Source organism: Pithys albifrons, chromosome 10 (genome assembly GCF_047495875.1).
Source record: "Pithys albifrons albifrons isolate INPA30051 chromosome 10, PitAlb_v1, whole genome shotgun sequence".
Lineage (NCBI taxonomy): Eukaryota > Metazoa > Chordata > Aves > Passeriformes > Thamnophilidae > Pithys > Pithys albifrons.
This window is the reverse complement of record NC_092467.1, coordinates 4,834,991-4,855,013: the sequence shown is the minus strand read 5'-3', so window position 1 is coordinate 4,855,013 and position 20,023 is coordinate 4,834,991. Positions and strand designations below refer to the sequence as shown.

At 44.4% G+C, this 20,023-nt stretch overlaps 1 protein-coding gene across 4 annotated transcripts in view; it reads left to right on the top strand.

Annotated features, from left to right (window-relative positions):
* SMG7 (SMG7 nonsense mediated mRNA decay factor) overlaps nucleotides 1-20,023 on the top strand; it is a 49,478-nt gene that overhangs the window by 14,798 nt on the left and 14,657 nt on the right. For 3 of the 4 annotated variants that reach the window (XM_071565909.1, XM_071565911.1, XM_071565912.1), the window contains exons 2-14: nucleotides 508-539; nucleotides 1,734-1,851; nucleotides 3,099-3,231; nucleotides 6,509-6,680; nucleotides 8,759-8,830; nucleotides 9,844-9,994; nucleotides 10,315-10,450; nucleotides 12,428-12,590; nucleotides 13,596-13,752; nucleotides 15,927-15,997; nucleotides 16,637-16,697; nucleotides 17,357-17,476; nucleotides 17,710-18,145. In XM_071565909.1, coding sequence (XP_071422010.1) covers nucleotides 508-539; nucleotides 1,734-1,851; nucleotides 3,099-3,231; nucleotides 6,509-6,680; nucleotides 8,759-8,830; nucleotides 9,844-9,994; nucleotides 10,315-10,450; nucleotides 12,428-12,590; nucleotides 13,596-13,752; nucleotides 15,927-15,997; nucleotides 16,637-16,697; nucleotides 17,357-17,476; nucleotides 17,710-18,145 — 1,822 coding nt within the window. The remainder of the gene's footprint in view (nucleotides 1-507; nucleotides 540-1,733; nucleotides 1,852-3,098; nucleotides 3,232-6,508; nucleotides 6,681-8,758; nucleotides 8,831-9,843; nucleotides 9,995-10,314; nucleotides 10,451-12,427; nucleotides 12,591-13,595; nucleotides 13,753-15,926; nucleotides 15,998-16,636; nucleotides 16,698-17,356; nucleotides 17,477-17,709; nucleotides 18,146-20,023) is intronic. The other variant, XM_071565910.1, reaches the window with a different exon arrangement.

The window sequence follows — 20,023 nt, the reverse complement described above, 5'->3', positions numbered from 1 at the left end:
GATAGTCACCTGTAGTTGCCATTTTTTCTGTATGTTTTTTCATGAAAACCTGATCAAAGCATGACTTTAGGGAAGCACTTCAAGGAAGAGGTAATTGAGGAAGCCACAGTCTTTATCACTTCTTGCTAAGGAAAATGCACAGGGCAGGAGGGCTCTACCAGTGTGTGACAGCCACTGGTGGGAGTTGGCATTGCTGTGGCTCTCTTGGCTACTGCATTTCACATGTGGCAACTTAATACCAAACTCCCAGGTACAGGTAAGTGGTATCACTGAAGTTGGCAGGCCACTGCTGCCACAAAGCTTAAAATACAACTGGTTTTTAGGTTGCAGTGTTTTGGAAAGAGACTTAAGCAGTCACACTGTTGAACAGCAGCAGCTCAAATCCATGGGCTAAACTGGAGCAGTGTGGGGTTTAAGCAGACTCACCATTGCCTGAATGTGCTTTAGTGTAATTCAATTATTTTGATCAGCCTGTTTATAATTTATTGTTTTATTGCTTTCTTACAGGCAGGCAGAAGTCCTGAAGGCTGACATGACAGGTAATTTGCCTTTATTGTACAGTTGATCTAGGCTAATATTTGATTCCTAGTTTCGTTTTCCTTTGGTGTTCCTTATGCTTATTGTTCCTAAGAATTCCATGGAAAGTGTGTGACTAACATAAAGGCTTGTCTTCTCTATATAAATAAATAGCATTTTAAAATTATGTTCCTCTTGCCTGTGTCTAAAATGTGATTTTAGAGTTGGAGCTGGAAGTCACACCTCTGCTCCTCTCTGAGATTCCTGCTTGGACTAGAAACTGCTGTAGTTGGGATTAGGCAGGATCTGGGTAGTTCTGGGGAATCTTGGAGAGGGAAATGCTGAGCTTTTCCCCATGTGTGGTGAAAGTGCAGCCCGAGACAGCCTGAAATGCTGCGAGCTCTGATTGAAGCTGTACATGTTAATGGGAGATGGAAATGGTTTACAGTGAAAGTACAAGCAGTTTCCTTAATGAGCCTCTGCTCAGGTGTGTGTGGCCATGAGTAGGGAATGTAGCAGTTTGCTGGAGTCCCCATAGGAATAATCAAACACCTGGATCCCCTAACCCAGCAGGAGTGGCTCCAGCATCAGCAGGAGGGTTTCCCTGGGGTGGGGCCCATCCCTGTGACGCAGCCCCAGTGCAGCTGATTCTACAAGGCCTGGGAATTTGGAACTCCAGAGAGCAGGAAGCAGTGTCTGCACTCACCCTTCCTGATGGAAAGCAGGTGGCTACCAGAGAGTTTGAAAAGGGCAAGCATGCAGGAATACTTGCCCACAATGTTCTCCTAAATACCAGCAGTGTGTCCAGGGACTGTCCTAGTTATCATTCCTCCATGGATTTATTTTCCAGGCTACACTGGAAATTTTATAAACTCATCCAGTGGCAAGAAGTTCTGCAGCTTGATGACTTGTGGAGAGTCACCTCCTCCTGTTTTGTTTTTTAACTTGCCAGCTGCTGACTTTGCTCACGTCTAGTTCTGATGCTGTAGGAGACTGAGTTCATCAGTGATCACTCAACCCCCAACCCATCTGTAGTTCTTGTATTTCACTATTCTGATGAATCTCTGGTAAAAGCAGGTGTTTGAGGTTGTGTATCTTACACTGAGCTCTGTTCTTTCATTTGGTAGGTAAGTGAAAAATCAGTTTGAGTAACTCCATAAATCTGAGTGTTACAAAAACTGTTGTGTCTTTGTTTTTTCTCTTTTTTTGTTGCTCAGATTCGAAGCTGGGTCCAGCAGAAGTCTGGACATCCAGACAGGCTCTACAGGACTTATATCAAAAAATGCTGGTGACCGATTTGGAATATGCTTTAGATAAAAAGGTGGAGCAGGACCTGTAAGTACCTCAGTACATTTTTGTGTATATATATATGTAATCTGGGCTGATGAGCAGGAGACCCTAAGACTTCCAGAAAAATGAAATGGTTGTCTTATTTCCTTTAAAATGAGAGCAGTGCTGTGGGTGAAACATGAGAATGCACCACAGAGCCCATGGAGAGCATTCAGTAGGTTAGTACTTTACCTCTGGCAGTTTAGTAGCAGCCATGTCATGCAGGAGTGGGGTTTGGAGAGCCAGATGGAGGGGAGGGATCTGAGGAACATCAGTGTGTGGTGCTGTCAGGGAAGGGCTGAAGGCTGCAGGTTCCAGAAAGAAGAAAGTTTGCCTGGTGCAATCACCTGGAGCTTTGAGTAAGGTCCAGCAGGACTTGGGTACCTGCTGAATGCCTCATTTTCAGCCCTCTCAGGTATTTCTGGGCAGAGAGAGGAATATTAGGAAAAAACTTAAGGGGGTGCTTGTGGCACCTTAAGAATCAGGAGAAGATCCTGCTGGCTTTTCTCCATGCCCTGAGTCCATTCCCTGTTATTTAAGATGCAGACATGAGTTGTAACAAGTTTAGGTAAATGAAGCATGTGGTTTTTCCAGCACTGACAGAAGTGAGATCATTGGGCTGGCTGAGTTGTCCTATCCATGCTCCAGTTACTGAAAGATTTTTAACCCTCATCTCTACACCCCACATCTTGTTTTAGAGAGGAGGTTCCATGCTCTGCCTAAAGCAGAACAATGACAAGCAAATATTAGTGCCGTTACAGTGTTAGGTATAGACATGTATATACACACATGCATATATATATTAGGTGTGTTTTTTATCTCCATCCCTCCCGTCTCCCTCCCGTCTCCCTCCCGTCTCCCTCCCGTCTCCCTCCCGTCTCCCTCCCGTCTCCCTCCCGTCTCCCTCCCGTCTCCCTCCCGTCTCCCTCCCTCCCGTCTCCCTCCCTCCCGTCTCCCTCCCTCCCGTCTCCCTCCCTCCCGTCTCCCTCCCTCCCGTCTCCCTCTCTCCCGTCTCCCTCCCTCCCGTCTCCCTCCCTCCCGTCTCCCTCCCATCTCTCTCCCAATCTCAGGATATAGATAGGTGTGGAAAGGTGGCTATTCCATATTTAACATTGTATCTTATCTGAATGTTGCCTGAATTTGAATATTCGTCATGCCTGATGCTATATAATTAAACTGTTCTTTCCTGTTGCTTATGTCATGTACATAAGACCCTTCCAGAGTAAAAAGGAAGACCTTTCTTTTGTTTTCAGTTGGAATCATGCCTTTAAAAACCAGATCACAACGCTGCAGGGTCAGGCGAAAAACAGAGCGAATCCAAATCGGAGCGAAGTTCAGGCGAACCTCTCTCTGTTCTTAGAGGCAGCTAGTGGCTTCTACACACAGGTGAGTGGCAGGAGGTAAAGGAAGGGTGGGTGGATCAGTTTGAGGGGGAAAAATCTGTTTTTTTTCCCTTAGCTGTATGGGATTGAGCAGTGCACCTTGCTGATGGTGGTGCTCTCATTGAGGTGACCTCAGCACTGTCTAGAACTACCTGAAGGGAAGTTCTGGCCAGGTGGGGGTTGGTCTCTTCTCCCAGGCACTCAGCAATAGGACAAGGGGGCACGATGGGCTCAAGCTCTGCCAGGGGAAATTGAAGTTGGAGAGCAGAAAAAACTTCTTTGCAGAGAGAGTGCTCAGGCACTGGAATGGGCTGCCCAGAGAGGGGGTGGATTCCCCATCCCTGGAGGTTTTTCAACTGAGCTTGGCCGTGGCACTGAGTGCCATGATCTGGTAAAGGGACTGGAGTTGGACCAAGGGTTGGACTTGATGATCTCGGAGGTCTTTTCCAGCCCAATCCATTCTATGATTCTGTGTCTGCAAAGCTGGTGCTGTGCTTTTTTTTGATCAGCTGCAGTCTTGATCTGAAACTTCTGTGTATCTGCTGGTTGTTTTGGTGCAATTTAAGTTCCCTTCTAAGAGAATCTGCTTTAGAGCCTAAACCCCACTGTTCTGAGTAAGGTCAGAGGTGTGTTTCTTACTGCACTCTGCTGTGCTGCTCAGAGTGAGAACAAGGCAGCAGGAGAGGGTAGAATGATTCTTCCCTGCTCTAGTCTCTGATTTTCTGGCTGTGCATCTGTTGCCTTCTTGAGCTTCTTTTTATGTGGATTCTCCAGCTGCTGGAGGTCTGACCTTCCTTGGCTCTGCAGCCCTTCTCCAACCCCTTTACTCTGGTCTCTGCAGTGACCTGTGGTGAGGAATTGTGTCTTCTCACTTTAATGTCTAGGGGTAATGATGACACAAAAAAAAAGCCCAAGACCAGCAAACATGTTAAGTGATGGTTTCATTGGTACTCTTAGTTCTTTTTTTCTGCCATTTCTTTAAAAATTCCCATTCAGCTTCTCTTTACTGTGTGTATTTGTGGGCCATTGCCTTCAGTCCTTTTCATTCCCTATGTAGGAAAGGATAAGCAAAGACAATGTGTTTGTTCTTGGATTGAGTTACTCCAGAACAGAAATAAGTGCAGAAAATGCAGATGCAGAGGATGTGTGTGGTGGCCTAATGTTTTCTGTGTTCCTTCCTTGTAACTCCTAATGCTGATGGTGAGCAGTTTTTTAAGACCATGTCCATACTACATACATATTTTAATTCAGCTTTATTTTCTGAATAATACCTGATTAGTGCCCTCCACAGTTGCACACTGAAGGAGGGTGGTTGTCCCTAAGAGTGTCATGTAGCATTTGCAACACATCATGTCTTGCTGTTTCTTTGATCAAGGCTCCCAGACTTACAAGTCTTCAGTCTTAATTCTGTATTTTGGTTAACATTTATTTAGAATTTCAGACTTTGAACTTTTCTTCTGCTTAAACAGATCTATTGTTGAGTGCTTTTGGGATAAGTTTATTTTGTGAGAATTTCAGTTAATTGCAAATGGGATGCAATTCCTATTTCTTACTGGTGTTTTTTTGCTCTTTTCAATGTTAAATTTCTGCTTGTAGATTATGGATAATAAGAGTCAGTGTGAGATAAGGGCCTTAATAAGGATAACTTGCTTTTCTTTCCCTTTTCCCCTTCATTTGCTGTGTGCTTCAGCAGCATTGTGGTTGCTGAATCCTCTCTCTCAAGTCTGACTAAGCTTTCTGTCCTGCCTAGTTTGCCCTGTCTTCAGGTTACAGCACTCACAGTAAGTCATTCTTACTGTATCAATTCCCACTTTGCTTCCAGACATCTGCAAGGCAGCCCCAGGTGTTTCCACAGAATCCTTGTGGTTGCCCTTTTTTCCCTTCAGTATTGTTTTTTTGGAAAGCTGCTTATTTGACAGCCTGTGGAATGCCTGCCAAGGGTTTCCTGCCATCTCCGCCGTTTGTCTTGCAACATCCTTGTTCCTCCTGGCAGTGGATCAGGGAATTTTGCTCTTTTTGAGTGTGACACGGTGGACTGGGTTGTTTTTCTCTGTGTGCTGTGATGTTAATCGACCCATTTTTAGTCTAAAGACTTGGCTCAGCCAAGATACCTGCTCTCCAACTGAGAGGCCTGCCTAAATGACATCTTTGAGAGAGAGCATGAGTTCTCCGAATTCAGCATGTTGGAAGATGTCAAGTTTCTCTCTTTTATCCAACTTTCATCTGTGATATCCCTCTTCTTTGGAGATTTTTGTCTACAGTAGGAAAGGCAGAGCAAAAGAGGGAGGGAGGTGTAACCCAAACCTCGTTCTGCAGCAGGCAAAAGCATCGTGTTGTGTGTTTAGCTGTTGACAGAGCGTGCATCTCTGTCAGCCCTTGGCTTTCTCTGTGCCTTTATCTGGAAGTGGAACCCTGCTGAAGGGCTGTTTTATTTGGAGGCTGAGCATGTTCCCAGCTGGGAGAAAGTCTGTCACTTCTTACCTGCATTTTTAACCCTGTAACTCAGTACAACAAACACTTCTCATCGCTCCATCATTACTGTTTTTTTCCAGAGTATTTTCTGGAGTCCATTAAAATATATTTCAGAAGCACTAATTGTTAAGGCAGAGTTCAGGTTTTCCTTCAGTCAGCTTGGGAGATATTTGATCAAGTAGCTGACGCCTTATTCCTTGAAAGAGTCTCACTTGGCTCAGCACAAATATTTACTGACAGATCAGCCACTGAACGGTTCCCATTGCCTCTTGTTAGAAACTTGTTTACAAACTTGGTGTTGTTCCAGTTCCTCTCTAAAGTTTAAGTTGGCATAGTGCTGTTTCTTGTGTTGGAACGAGCTGCTTTGGGGGATGAGGGACATGCCTTTCTATTGAGTGACACTTCATCAAGGTATAAAACCCACTGTTTTCCTCTTGAGTATCCATTTGAAAACAAACTAAACAAACTAAAAAGAGATAGAACCACAAACCTCAATAAGATTTGTAGACCTCCCGCAGTCAAATCTCCATCCTTGGTGATTTAAATATCAAGAGGATTGAGTTGCTTACTAGTTTGGAGTAGACAGCTCTCTCTTCCTTCTCTTCACAGTTCTGGGCAGACTAATGTACCTTGGAGCTCAATGATTTCCATAAAGAAAATGTAATTTAAAGCCTCACTTTCAGTAACCTGGGCTGGTTCCCTTGTTTTCACTGTTTAGTGCCTCCAAGTGACTCTCTGTTTTGTCACTTGTTTTGATGCTTTTCTCATGACTGTGTCCAGCTGCCACTAACCTGGGCCTGTTTTTCCAGTTATTACAGGAATTGTGCACAGTTTTTAACGTGGACTTGCCGTGTCGTGTGAAGTCTTCCCAGCTGGGAATCATTAGCAATAAACAGACGCACACCAGCGCCATAGTGAAGCCACAATCCAGCTCCTGCTCTTACATCTGCCAGCACTGCCTTGTCCACCTTGGAGATATTGGTGAGTTGGTGACGGGGAAAGGGGTGGGATGTTGAGTTCTACCTCTGTTCAGCAATCTCGAGAGGGTCACCAGTGGTGTTCCCCAGGGGTCCAGTCCTGTTTAACATCTTTATTGATGATTTAGATGAGGGGATTGAGCAAATTTGCTGATGATACCAAGTTGGGAGGGAGTGTCGACCTGCTGGAAGGCAGGAGGGCTCTGCAGAGGGATCTGGAGAGACTGGAGAGATGGGCTGATTGCAATGGGATGGAGTTCAACAAGGCCAAGTGCAGGTCCTGCCCTTTGGCCACCCCAACCCCCTGCAGCGCTCCAGGCTGGGCACAGAGTGGCTGGAGAGCAGCCAGGCAGAGGGACCTGGGGGGACTGAGGGACAGGAAGCTCAACAGGAGCCACCAGTGTGCCCAGGTGGCCAAGAAGGCCAATGGGATCCTGGCCTGGATCCAAAGTAGCGTGGCCAGCAGGCCCAGGGCAGTGACCCTTCCCCTGGACTCTGCCTTGGGGAGGCCACACCTTGAGTGTTGTGTTCAGTTCTGGGCCCCTGAGTTGAGGCAAGAGATTGAGGGGCTGGAGCGGGGCCAGAGAAGAGCAACGAGGCTGGAGAAGGGACTGGAGCACAAGTGCTGTGGGGAGAGGCTGAGGGAGCTGGGGGTGTTCAGCCTGGAGAAGAGGAGGCTCAGAGGTGACCTCAGCACTGTCTAGAACTCCCTGAAGGGAAGTTCTGGCCAGGTGGGGGTTGGTCTCTTCTCCCAGGCACTCAGCAATAGGACAAGGGGGCACGATGGGCTCAAGCTCTGCCAGGGGAAATTGAAGTTGGAGATGAGAAAAAACTTCTTTGCAGAGAGAGTGCTCAGGCATTGGAATGGGCTGCCCAGAGAGGGGCAGTGAGATTGGCTGAGATTGGCTGTGGCCCTGAGTGCCATGATCTGGTAAAGGGACTGGAGTTGGACCAAGGGTTGGACTTGATGATCTCAGAGGTCATTTCCAACCCAATCCATTCTTTGCTTCTGTGATTCTGTCTGTACAGACCAGGCCAGCTGCTGGAGCAAACGTGCTCCAAATGAGTAGCCAGGTCCTGATCGTGCCTTTGGTGGTTGCTGCAGGGGGAAAGAGCTGGAAATAAATGCTGGTAGAGTTTTCTAATGTGTGTTACACATTAACATATGGCCACAGTTAACCACTGGCTCTCTAGTGATCTGCTAGAATCTGTCTTGCAGTGTTCTAATCATGTTGTAGCTGGCAGGCACAGGGAAGTGTTGAAAGCAGTAATATTACAAAAGCTTGTTGCAGCAGGCTGGGACACTTCCCCACTCCAGAACATTAACATCTCAGATGCAGAGGCAACAGTTAGAAATCCAGCCTTTCATAAACCAGGTTTCTTTTTTTTTTACAGTGAGTTTATAACAGGTTTATTTCTTTCCTGATTTGAGTAGAACAGGCACTCAGCAATAGGACAAGGGGGCACGATGGGCTCAAGCTCTGCCAGGGGAAATTGAAGTTGGAGAGCAGAAAAAAATTCTTTGCAGAGAGAGTGCTCAGGCATTGGAATGGGCTGCCCAGAGAGAGGGTGGATTCCCCATCCCTGGAGGTTTTTCAACTGAGCTTGGTTGTGGCACTGAGTGCCATGATCTGGTAAAGGGACTGGAGTTGGACCAAGGGTTGGACTTGATGATCTTGGAGGTCTTTTCCAACCCAATCCATTCTATGAGTCTGTGTGTTGTAGAAAGTTCTCTTTTCACAGGAATCTGCAGTTGCTTTTTGAACAGCCTAAAAGTAGATGTAGTTGGTGATTGTGCAATTAGGGATGAAAACCACTTGTAGCTCTCTGGATGTGGTGCTGCTGGCACAGCACCTTTGTGTGTAAGAACTGCTGAGCTCTGGCATTGGGTCTGAGACAAAGCAACCACCTTAAAGTTCAACATGTCAAATCCTGGTGCTATTTATTGTCGTTGTATGTTCCTTTGACAGTTATTCCTAAAATAAGAGCAAAATGCTCTTCAGGTAAACTGGGTTATATCAAAGTAAGTGCAGGAGACTCTGATTTTATGCCTCAACTTGGGTTTTTTTGCTGTTTTCTCAGCCCGCTATAGGAATCAGACCAGCCAGGCAGAGTCTTACTATAGACATGCAGCTCAGCTTGTCCCTTCTAATGGTGAGTCTGGGATACCTTTTCACTTCATAATTCCAAGGAAGGATCTGGGGTATAGCTTTTCTTATGTGGCAGTTGGAAACCTGTACTTTTATATAAATCTCCTTCCCCAAAAAACCATGCAACAAAGCCTGACCTGTCAGTAAATCATGTGGTGATTGTTATTTGCATCATCTGTGTCACTTGTCTCCTTTTTGTGAAGTTTTAGAAATAAAGAAGGTAATACAAAGCTTTTCACTACTGCTGTTCTGTGTTACATTCATATATTATAAAGTAGAATTAATGAAAACTTGCTTACCACCAGCATTGTGTTTTTCTTTTGATGTTTATTCCCGTGCCTATTATGAAGTGTAGTAGCTAAAATAGCATCTTTCAAGTTGCTCCTGCAAGTTAATGGATTCTTTAGTTCAGGGATCTGGCTTTTTAGCTGTTGGCTTTGTGACCCAAAATGTAGGGATGGTGAGAGAAGGATAAATAATTTTTGAGCCAGGCTGATGAAACCAGTAATTCAATTTTTTATCCAGTTGTGTTGTAAGTGGAAAATTCTCTGTATTCTAACTATAGAAATCTATTCTCTAGGCAACAAAACGTGAACTGTTGACAGTTAATTTGCCCCATGAGGTAAAACTGGGCAGGATTTTGTCCAAATAGATGGAGATAAATAAGTGATGAAAGGTTGATTTCACAGTATTTTCTTATTTAGACAAAAAATCCCCAAACAAAGAGAAACTCAAACCACAGCAACAAACAAAGAAAACCAAACAGAAACCCCCCCAACTGCTCCTTCCCTCTCAAAAAACCCCAACAAAACGAGATCTGGAAAACCAAACAAATTGAGAAACATTTTCAGGTACAGATACAAGGCTGCAGTGAAATGGTCAGCAGATGGATCTGAGCCTTGGCTGTTGAAGAACTGAGGACTTTGTGCTCCCTTTCCAAGGGATGACACTGCTCTGACATTGATCACACTTCACTCCATGGCAACTTGTTGGACAGCTTGTGTCTTTCTCCCTCAGGTCAGCCTTATAACCAGTTGGCTATCCTCGCTTCCTCCAAAGGAGACCACTTGACCACAATTTTCTACTACTGCAGAAGCATTGCTGTGAAGTTTCCTTTCCCAGCTGCCTCCACTAACCTACAAAAAGCACTTTCTAAAGCACTGGAAAGGTGAGGCTAAAGATGAATTATTTCTACTCAGATAAGGTGGAAGAGACTTTTTCCAGCTGTCCCTCCCTTGCCAGAAGTTGTTCATATTTGGTAGTAGAAACAGAAGTTCTCCATCCCCATCCAGTCAGAGCATCCTCACACAAGTGAGGAACAAATAATAGTTTGTGATTCTCCTGACTGTGATTAGTGAATGCAGGAAATCAGCATTTTGTGCCAGCACAACAAAGTAGTGGACTTTTGTCCTTCATTTTGAAATAATTCAGCAATGTTATGTGTGCAATTCCAGAGATTGAAGTTGGGTATTTCTTTTCTAAATGTAGTCGTGATGAGGTGAAGACTCGATGGAGTGTGTCTGACTTCATCAAGGCATTTATTAAATTCCATGGCCATGTGTACCTGAGTAAGAGCTTGGAGAAGCTGAGCCCTCTTCGAGAAAAGCTGGAAGAACAGTTCAAGGTTAGTTCTAGCAACATATTAATTAGTGTATTGAGGAGAATATTTTTAGCAGCTGAGTTCTGAAATTACAGTCCAATAATAACTCTTTCACGTTCTCAAATACAGGAAGCTCAAGTAGCCAGTTGGGGAAGGTTTGTACTGCAGCCACCACTGGATAGTTCTGGTACCTTAGGCTGCCAAGAGTAAGGATTTTTCCCATTTGGCATGGTGGGAGAAATCAGTGACCACTGTTGATTCTCTGCTCTTTAACCTGGGTGTGATCCTTGGATACCTGTGATAGAAACCTGATTTATTTGGGAAGTCTTGGTTCAGTGGCCTGGGGATTCTTGAGAGCTTCATTTTTGGGTTGTGTTCATTCACTCCCACTGGTTATTAGGGCTGCTTTTAATCTGCCTCAGACAACTTGTCTCTCCTGTCAGCAGTTTGCCTTTAGAAAGTGTCTCAGCAAGACTTTAATTTGTGTGTAGATGTGAACTGTTCAGAACACGATTCCTCTGGAAAATCCACGAGTCCCAGCTCATTAGGTTGGACAATATAGCAAAGATTGCAGAATTTTGTAAGGTATTTATACAAGGTAGTACATTTTCAAAGAGGACATTGTAGTGTTAGGTGCCTTTTGGAAACTGCTCTCCTTCAGCATCTTAATTGGTGGACAAGAAGCAGGGAGTATGGATTTGCTCAACAGAGCACTGGCTGCTTTTCCCAGTTTTCAAAATTAAGGTGGTCTTAGCAATATAAAAACTTACAAATGTTCTTTACAGTGTCTTTTTACATTTTTTGCCTTGAATTGGGCTGCTACAGCTAGGTCCAAACTGTCTTTAAAATAAATTTAAAAACCCCACAGAACCATATGTGAATTTCATTAGCTTTGAATGTGGACTGTGACTGTTATTTCAAAATTAAATAATTGTGCATCTCTGTGTGTGATACTGGCTGTGGAGCAAGTACTGCTTTTTGTAGTGCTCAGAATCAATAAATAGGAGCATTGCTCAGGCATGTGGAACAGTCTCAGTTTTCTGGACTGAGCCAGAGTGTTAAAATAGAGCTAATTGAGCCCTGCTTTGTGCTTAGATTACTTTTTTGTTTATATAATGCAATATAAGGCTTAATTTACTAGAGAGCAACTCTTGTGGCTTCAATGGGCTGAATGTGGATGTAAAGTTGGCTGTGTGGTGGTGAATCAGTTTAACTTTGTGGCTGATTTTAGCTCTGAGAGGAGCAGTTGCAGTTTGGGAATGTGCAGTCAGGCTCCAGTGCTGCTCTGGCAGCTCTGCCAGTCTAAGCTGTTGGCTCTGCAGTGCTTCGTGCCCCACACTGCACAGTCGAGGCTGAACATGAAGTGCTTCTGATGCTTACACCAGTTAATCCACTTGCCTCCCTCATTGTTGTGTCTGAAGAGAAGTTGTTTGGGGTTTGGGTATCTCCCTTTTTCCCAAAAAAGCATTAATGTTTCTTTCCCTGTCCTGGGAAAGGTGACTTTTCCAGCATAGTTACTGAAAGGCATTTGTAAATAGCTCGTGCTATTTTAGTCCACCAAGACATTCCATGACCCATGAAGTCAGATGTGGAATTAGTTTTTAATACATAACCACACAGTAGTTAAATTTTCCTGGGATGCTTTTTTTAAATGTCACCTTCTCTGTGCTTTCTTTGCAAGGCTGACCAAGGCAGTGAATCTGCTGCAGTGCTGTCACTGCACATTCAAGTTGCACTTGCTCTGACAGAGAACCATAACCAAGGGGATGTTGGTTTGTTGAGCATCTGAGCTGGTGTACAAGCAAAATCCTTGGGCACCCTCCCAAGTCCTCCTGGGAATCCTGGTGCTGTGCTGGTAGGGATGACCTGAAAATAAAATCCAGAATGAATGTTGCCTTAAGGCAGAAGCATTAGTCAAGGAGTGAAGTAGCAACTACTAATCCTTTCAAGTGTGTTTGCTTTGCCATCTGAAAATACCCCCCCCACGTGTCTTTGTTGCAGAGGTTGTTGTTCCAGAAGGCCTTCAATTCTCAGCAGTTAGTCCATATTACTGTTATCAACCTGTTCCAACTGCATCACCTGAGAGACTTCAGCAACGAGACGGAGCAGCACAGCTACAGCCAGGACGAGCAGCTCTGCTGGACACAGCTCCTGGCTCTCTTCAGTGAGTGTGCAGCCTAATTGATTTTTGGAGTTCTCTTTGGGTTTTACACAGAATCCATTAGTAATTTCCTGTCAGTGTCCAGCTTAATGGTTGTGTGAGGTAAGTGCTGAGAACAGACATTAGGGAGAAGGTTTAGAGAGCAGATCATTTTGTCAGCAGTGCTGACTAACACTGGGTTTCTGAGTCCTGGACTTGCTGTGTTTGAAGTTTTACAGAACTCTGCATCATTTTCCTGGTCCTCAAAGAACATTTTAACTTGAGTGGAAGGCTGGATCCAACTTGGCAGTGGGTAGTACCACTCTTTGGGGAGGTGCTCTGCAGTTGGAGTTGGAATGGAGCTGGTCCTGATTCCACAGGGCTGGAGGAGAAGCTGAGTCAACTAAGACCTCAACTGCCTCTGTGCCCTTGACAATATGGACTAGGAGATAAATGAGAGTGCTGAGCCACATAATGCTGATTTTCTTAATCTGATCCAGTCCATGATTAGCTTGGCCTTGTTTGTCAACACCAAAATTTCTGAAGAGCTGGATTTCTCCAGATTCCAACCTGAGTTGATTCTGAAAGCACCACGGTCACACTGGTGTGGTTGCTGTTTCTCAGCTCTTGTGCCCTGAGGGGCCTGGGCTGGGTGCCTGCTCCAGTGCATTGGTGTGCCTGCTGACCTGGGAAAGCAGATCAAATGCAGGCAGATAGTAGAGCTGATAATTCATAATAAATATAGGAGTGAATGTTTTTGCACTGAGCTTGTCTCACACATTTTTTTTAACATACCAAAATGATTTGCCTTGACACTTAAAGGGGAAAAAACACACAAAGGTCTGTTTCATGGTAGAAAAGTATTTAAAAAAATCTTCTTATCCATTGGTGAGTTGTTTAAGATGAAGTAACTGGGCTGTTTTGTTCTAAAGAACTAGCTCTTAAAAATAGGTGTTTATGGGGGGATGTGTTTTATGTTCAGCTTTGGTGTCATTCCCACATTGTGGAATCTGTTTACTCTGTTCCTAGTGTCCTTTCTTGGAGTTCTGTGCAAGTGTCCTTTACAAAACGACTACCAGGAGGACTCTGGGGCTGCATATCCCCTTCCAGCTGTGAAGGTTTCCATGGACTGGCTGAAGCTTCGGCCCAGTGTTTTCCAGGAGGCTGTGGTTGATGAAAGACGGTAGTGAGTGTTAATCTTTCTTTTGATACATCTGATTGCATGAAGCCATAATTGCTGGTGATCCACAAATTAGTCACGGGAAAAGTCATCATTTAATTCATTATTACGGACATTAAAATGATAGAAAGTGGATGTGCTAAAAGTTCATAATGCAAAACATGAGACTTGCAGGTTAAATGAGCAAATTCACTGTTTTAATTTGCTTTAAGTTTGCAAATAATGTTTTGGGTTTTTTTAAATCAGTGGGATCTAGTTTATAATACCTACCTTGAACATAACTACTGAGTGTTCCCTTAGTCTAATCTATTGTAATGATTTCTCAGATTATTGAGATTAGTAGAATATTTGCCTTAATTTCATGTACTAAGCCATCTCTTGGGCAGTGCTGGAATCCAGTTTTTCTGGCTCATCACCCAGAAATTAAACTGAATTTAGTAGAGTGGGTCTTTAAGTGTCAGCACAGGCATTTCTCTTCTGGACTGTTGCTCTGATTTTTCATTTCTGCCACCAATCTCATAAATATAGGCTTAAATAGTTCAAAACTCACCATTTTTTTAATAGTCTGCCAACTTTTCATGAATTATAGCAATTCAATGAAGTCTTTGACCTGTAAGGTTGGAGGACTGTTACTGACAGGGCTGGATGAGTATTTTTTGTAGGATGGGCACTCTAAGGAAAGCAGTGTGTGATGTATGGGCAGTAGGGGTCCCTAAAACTTTGGTTTGCTAAATCAGACTCACACAAACTTGTGCAAAACCTGCAGCCTTGGAGCTCCAGGAATTTAAACTCCAGAATTCCTGAAGGCAAGATTAAGGAAAAGAGTTCACAAATTGGTTTGAGATGGTGGTAATTATCACTGTGTGCACATTAATAGGGAAGATAAGTACTTGATAAGAAGTAGTCCGCGCACAGAGGAGATGTGGGCTGTTATTCATGGAGTAAATTGCTTTGAACTGTAAGAGGGTAGTTTTAGATTGGATATTAGGAAGAAATCCTTCCCTGTGAGGGTGGGCAGGCCCTGGCACAGGTTGGGCAGAGAAGCTGTGGCTGCCCCATCCCTGGGAGTGTCCAAGGCCAGGCTGGACAGAGCTTGGAGCAACCTGGGCTGGTGAAAGGTGTCCCTGCCCATGGCAGGAGGTGGCACTGGGTGAGCTTTAGAGTCCCTTCCAACCCAAACCATTCTGGGATTCTGCAAAGGAACCTGTTTGCTGGGCAACATATAATTGACTGTACTTGCCCCATGTAAGACCTCAGGGTTTTTTTCAGTTTCTTCTATTCCTTGTCAGTCATGGGAAGGGGCTGTTGCTTAGTATAGTGTAGGGAATAAGCATAAAGATGATGATTTCAGTCTTTTGGTGGTGCAGGATGGTGGCTCACCTTGGGCTATTGCATTCTCCAGTGCAGGTGCTGAATGATGGCTGAGGGAGGAAGATTCATTTCACCCACACAGAGCACAGTGACCATCCTAAAATAGTTTTGTTGCCTCTGTGCTAAAACAGAAGGATGCTTGGGCTTTTGGGTGGGAGCTTTTAAAAAACTGGAGCAAGCAGCCTGTTGGTGACAGTTAAAAGTTAAGCATCTATGTGGTGATCAGTGTGATTGGAAAATTATTGCTCCAGGGCCTTTGGGAACAGCAACTGGTGTTGCTGGGCAGATCAGGGGACTGTTCACCTTTAGCTTAATGGTCTTACTCAGTGCAACCCTCCCCTGGAGCTGCTTACCATTGCAGTAACTGCTCCAGTGCTACAGTATCTCAGAGCAGAAGTACTTTGTCTTGATAAACTGTTTTGCTTCCCAGCTGATTCCTTGACTGTGCCTTGAGAGCCATCAGCTTTGGACAGGAAAACAAGGTTTGCAGACAAGTGCTGTCAGCATTTGCCTGCACTGTAGGTTTGCCTTGTTAAATTCACAGAGGGCTTTTTGACCTGCAGGGCAATGAACACTGTGCTGGGAGAGCCTGGCTTCCTTGGGAGCTTAGATTGGCTTTTAAAAACTTTAATTTTTTCAGTAAGGTGATCTTTTCCCTGATACTTTGAGAGAAACTTTGCCTTTTCTTGGGAGTCACAGGATTAATGGAAACTGTGAGTGTGTAGTAGAGTTCAGTGTTTTCTTGGTGAAGAGAACACATCCCATGTTTTGTCATTTCACTTATGGTTTGTCTGTTTTCTAATTTATAGCATATGGCCCTGGCTGATCTCTCTTCTGAACAGCTTCCAGCCTCATGAAGAAGATCTGTCCAGTAATAATGGTAAGGACACTTCTAGTCTGTGCTGTAAAGAACTGGGAATGAAACAGGTTTTTCCTGATGGTGGGGGAAATTGCAGTTGGAGAGCAAATAAGGAAGAAAATGGTCTTCTAGTACAAGGAAAGTTCCAGCCAGGTGGGGGTTGGTCTCTTCTCCCAGGCACTCAGCAATAGGACAAGGCGGCACGATGGGCTCAAGCTCTGCCAGGGGAAATTGAAGTTGGAGATGAGAAAAAACTTCTTTGCAGAGAGAGTGCTCAGGCATTGGAATGGGGTGCCCAGAGAGGGGGTGGATTCCCCATCCCTGGAGGTTTTTCAGCTGAGCTTGGCCGTGGCACTGAGTGCCATGATCTGGTAAAGGGACTGGAGTTGGACCAAGGGTTGGACTTGATGATCTTGGAGGTCTTTTCCAACCCAATCAATTCTATGATTCTATTAGTGCATGTGAACACTTTACAAATGCTGCTTGCTTGTGCTGAGCAGACTTTGCTCTGCTTTGTCATTCCTGAGTTCCTCAGGTCACAGGGTGGATCGGTTCATACAGGACTTTAGGACATGTGGTGCCCATGCTGAGGGATCTGCTGCTCATACTGTGCTCAGTGCTTTCATGCTTTCCTTACATTATTTACTGTCTGTTTGCCAGCAACCCCCCTTCCAGAGGAATTTGAGTTGCAGGGATTCCTGGCTCTGAGGCCCTCATTCAGGTGGGTAACAGCTGGAGGATCCTGTGCTCTTGTTCATGTCATGACTCAACAGACATCGATTTACCTGTTCCCTGCAATATCTTAATTATGGATATTTACTGCTGCATGGATTGATGTAGGTCTCTTCAAAACAACTGTAATGGACAAGGAAGCAACACTCTGAAAATTTTGAGCTTATAATAATGCTCATGACTTTATTTTTTTGGTTTTACTCTGTAGTCTTCAGACTTGTAGATGGAAAGGGGAAGATTTAAGAAGTGAGGAAAGGAATGCTTTTGCATGAAACCTGCTTGATATGGTTTTTCTTTGGTGGTTTTCACTCTGTTTTTAACTGTATCCCTGTACCTAACATCATCCACAAGCACTGACTAAATATTAGATACATTCATTCAACTATTACATTTCTGATGAACACAGATGAACTTCAGGCCTTTTGTTTTTTAAAAAAAAACCCAAAATGCCTCAATGGAGCTGCATCTCACCAGAAGAAAATTACATCTGTAAATCAGGTGTCTCTTAACAGTCATGTTTTGAATAATAGCTTATTAAAGTCCACGGATTTTAATAGAGTAATGCTGGCATGTTGTATTTGTAAGGAATATGATGTTGCAGAGGGTAGTGGTGTAATTAGTATTCCCTCTCGACTGTGTCAATCCTAGGAACTTGGATTTCTCCAAAGGCCACCAGGCAATCACAGGAGATAAAGAGGGGCAGCAACGTCGGATACGGGAGCAGCGCCTGATCTTCACAGGCAAATGGATTGCTGATAATCAGCCCAGGTAACTGCAAGAACCTTCTGTATTTCCCACCCTGCCATGAGCTGAGGTGACACCAGTGCCAGAGCTCAGTGTTGTTTTTCTCTCTGTTCAACATAACAATTAGCTGTACTGTGAGTACAAGATGTGACAGCACTAACAGCGTGCTCTGTGGGTCAACACGCCATTGCTTCACAGACTGAACGTGGTAAGGAGCGTAGTTAATGTATTCACTTTTCAATTCCTTTCTTTTTCAGGTTGATTCAGTGTGAAAACGAGGTAGGAAAGCTGTTGTTTGTGACAGAAATCCCAGAGCTGTTACTGGAGGACCCCAATGAAGCCAAAGAGAGCCTGGCCTTGCAGGAGACATCCATGGCAGAGCCACTGTGTGCCGACGGGAGCCCTGGACTCAAATCAGTGCTGTCCTCTGGCAGAAGCCTCAGCAACAACTGTGATGCAGGAGAAAAGCCAATGGTCACATTCAAAGAGAACATCAAGCCCCGGGAGCTGAACAGAGAGCAAGGGCGCATCTATCCCCCGAAAGACGTAGCGAGGGAAAGGCGGGACTTTAGTAAAGGGATTGTAGCCACTAAGAATGATGGGAAGAAGGATAACAATAAAAGAAAGAATGAGACCAAGAAGTGCGGCTTGGACAAGATGCAGGAAGCGGGAAAGCAGAACGTGGCAGTTCAGGTAAGCCTTCAGCTCAGAGGGATGCTGTGTCTGAGGAGGTACCACAGCTGTGTCAGGGCAGTCACTGCTTGTGTAGAGTGTGGTAGAGCTGAGGGCTCACTGGGGGCACTGAGGGACAGCTAATGCACAAAGATAGAAAACCCTTCTACCTCAAAGACCAGGTGTTGGTGATCTTTGTTTCTCTGCCCTTTCCCTTGATGCTGTCTCAGTTTGTTGGGAAGAAAAGGGAAGGGATTTTGCTGTGTTAACTGTCTTAAAAAAGAGACTTCTACCCATTCCACAAATTATTCAGGCCACCAAGGCTGTTCATGTGGCCAGGTCACAGTCATGGCTCACCCATTCTGTGGTCTGTTGAGAAGGAGATGGATACTCTGCATTTTCAGTTCACTGTCAACAAACTGAACACATCACAAAAGCACCAAACATGAGGACTAAGATCCCCTGGGCTGTGGGTGCAGTCAGGTGTCTCTGTGGAAGTAAGGGAGGCTATGCTGCTTTTAAATCTGTGCTCAGGCACTTGCTCAGAATTGTTAGTTTTCACATCAGCCACTCTTTTATCAGCTCTATTTTTTTAGGGCCATGCTTTTTGCTCTGTTTCTGTGAGCATTACATACAAAAGCTGTCGAGTTCACAATTAATTTATTGGTCTGACTTTCCACTGAGTTTTAGTAAATAAGAGTTGAGAGTTTCCAGGCCGATCTGATCGTACCTGGACAATTTGGCTGCATCTCAGTCATTCCCTGAGGATGACTGGAATTGAATGATAGTGATGGAGACTCTAATATTTCCCTAGAGAAACCATATCAGTTCTTCACTGTTCTTGCAAGTGGAAATTATTTCCTAATGCACTTTATCTCCCTTGCCTCTGTGTAAGCCCATTGCTACTGCCCAGGACAGGTCTGCAGAGTTACTCTTCTCTTTGCACCTGCTCTGAAGTCCTGTGTAACTGAGGTCTTGTTTTCCCTGGGCTAGACAAACCATCTCTTTCAGTCTTTCTTGGGTCATTCTTGTTCTCCTCCTGATTATTTGCTGCTGAACATCAATATGAAATGCAAGGTCTGAACTGGCAGCATTATTATGGTTTTGCAGAGGGTCCTATCAAGGTGGGCAAAGGGTTTCTGCAAAGGCTACAGAAACCATGTGGGAATTGCGACTTGCTGAACGTGATTCTGGTATCTGAAAGCCAATATAGGTGAGTTAGAATAGCAAGTTTCTTATCTATTTGTCAGACATATCTGGCATGTGGTTGCAGGCCTGAGCATAACTCCCAGTTTTGGTTTTTGTGCTCCTGTCTTGCAAAAAAAGGACCTGAGGCTGTTAAAAACTCACTAGGTCTGAGAAATTTGTAGCTTTTTGGATAGGGAAGATAACTTATTTATCAGAAATTTGCTTGTCTTAGTCTTAAGAGATAACAAACCCAGGAAGAACTTATTTCAAACCTGGTGGTAGCAGAATCTGCTGTGGTGTGATTGGTCATTCTCTTCTTCTTGAATTGAAATTAATTTTGACTTTTCAGTTCCATCAGCTGTACTTATGGCAGCTAATCCAAATAACTGCCTTTTGTTTTATATACCTTATGGACTTATTTATCCACTCCTTCCCTCCACCCTGAGAAAGGAGTGTAGGTTTTTGTACCAGCTGGTGGACTGTTAGTGCTCTGCTTTGGCCTTGCTGGAAATACCAGGCTTTATCTCCTCCATACTTCATTGCCTTCAAAAGCTTAATTGCTGAAAATGCTGCAGCTCCTGCCCAGCAAAAATGTGAAGAATGTTATACAGAACTAACCAGTCCTGCTCTGCAGATAAGTGGACTCAGGCAGGTTGTGATAGAGGTTGAATCTTTGCTCTTCAGGGAAAATAACGTTAGAGGCCAAGGGAG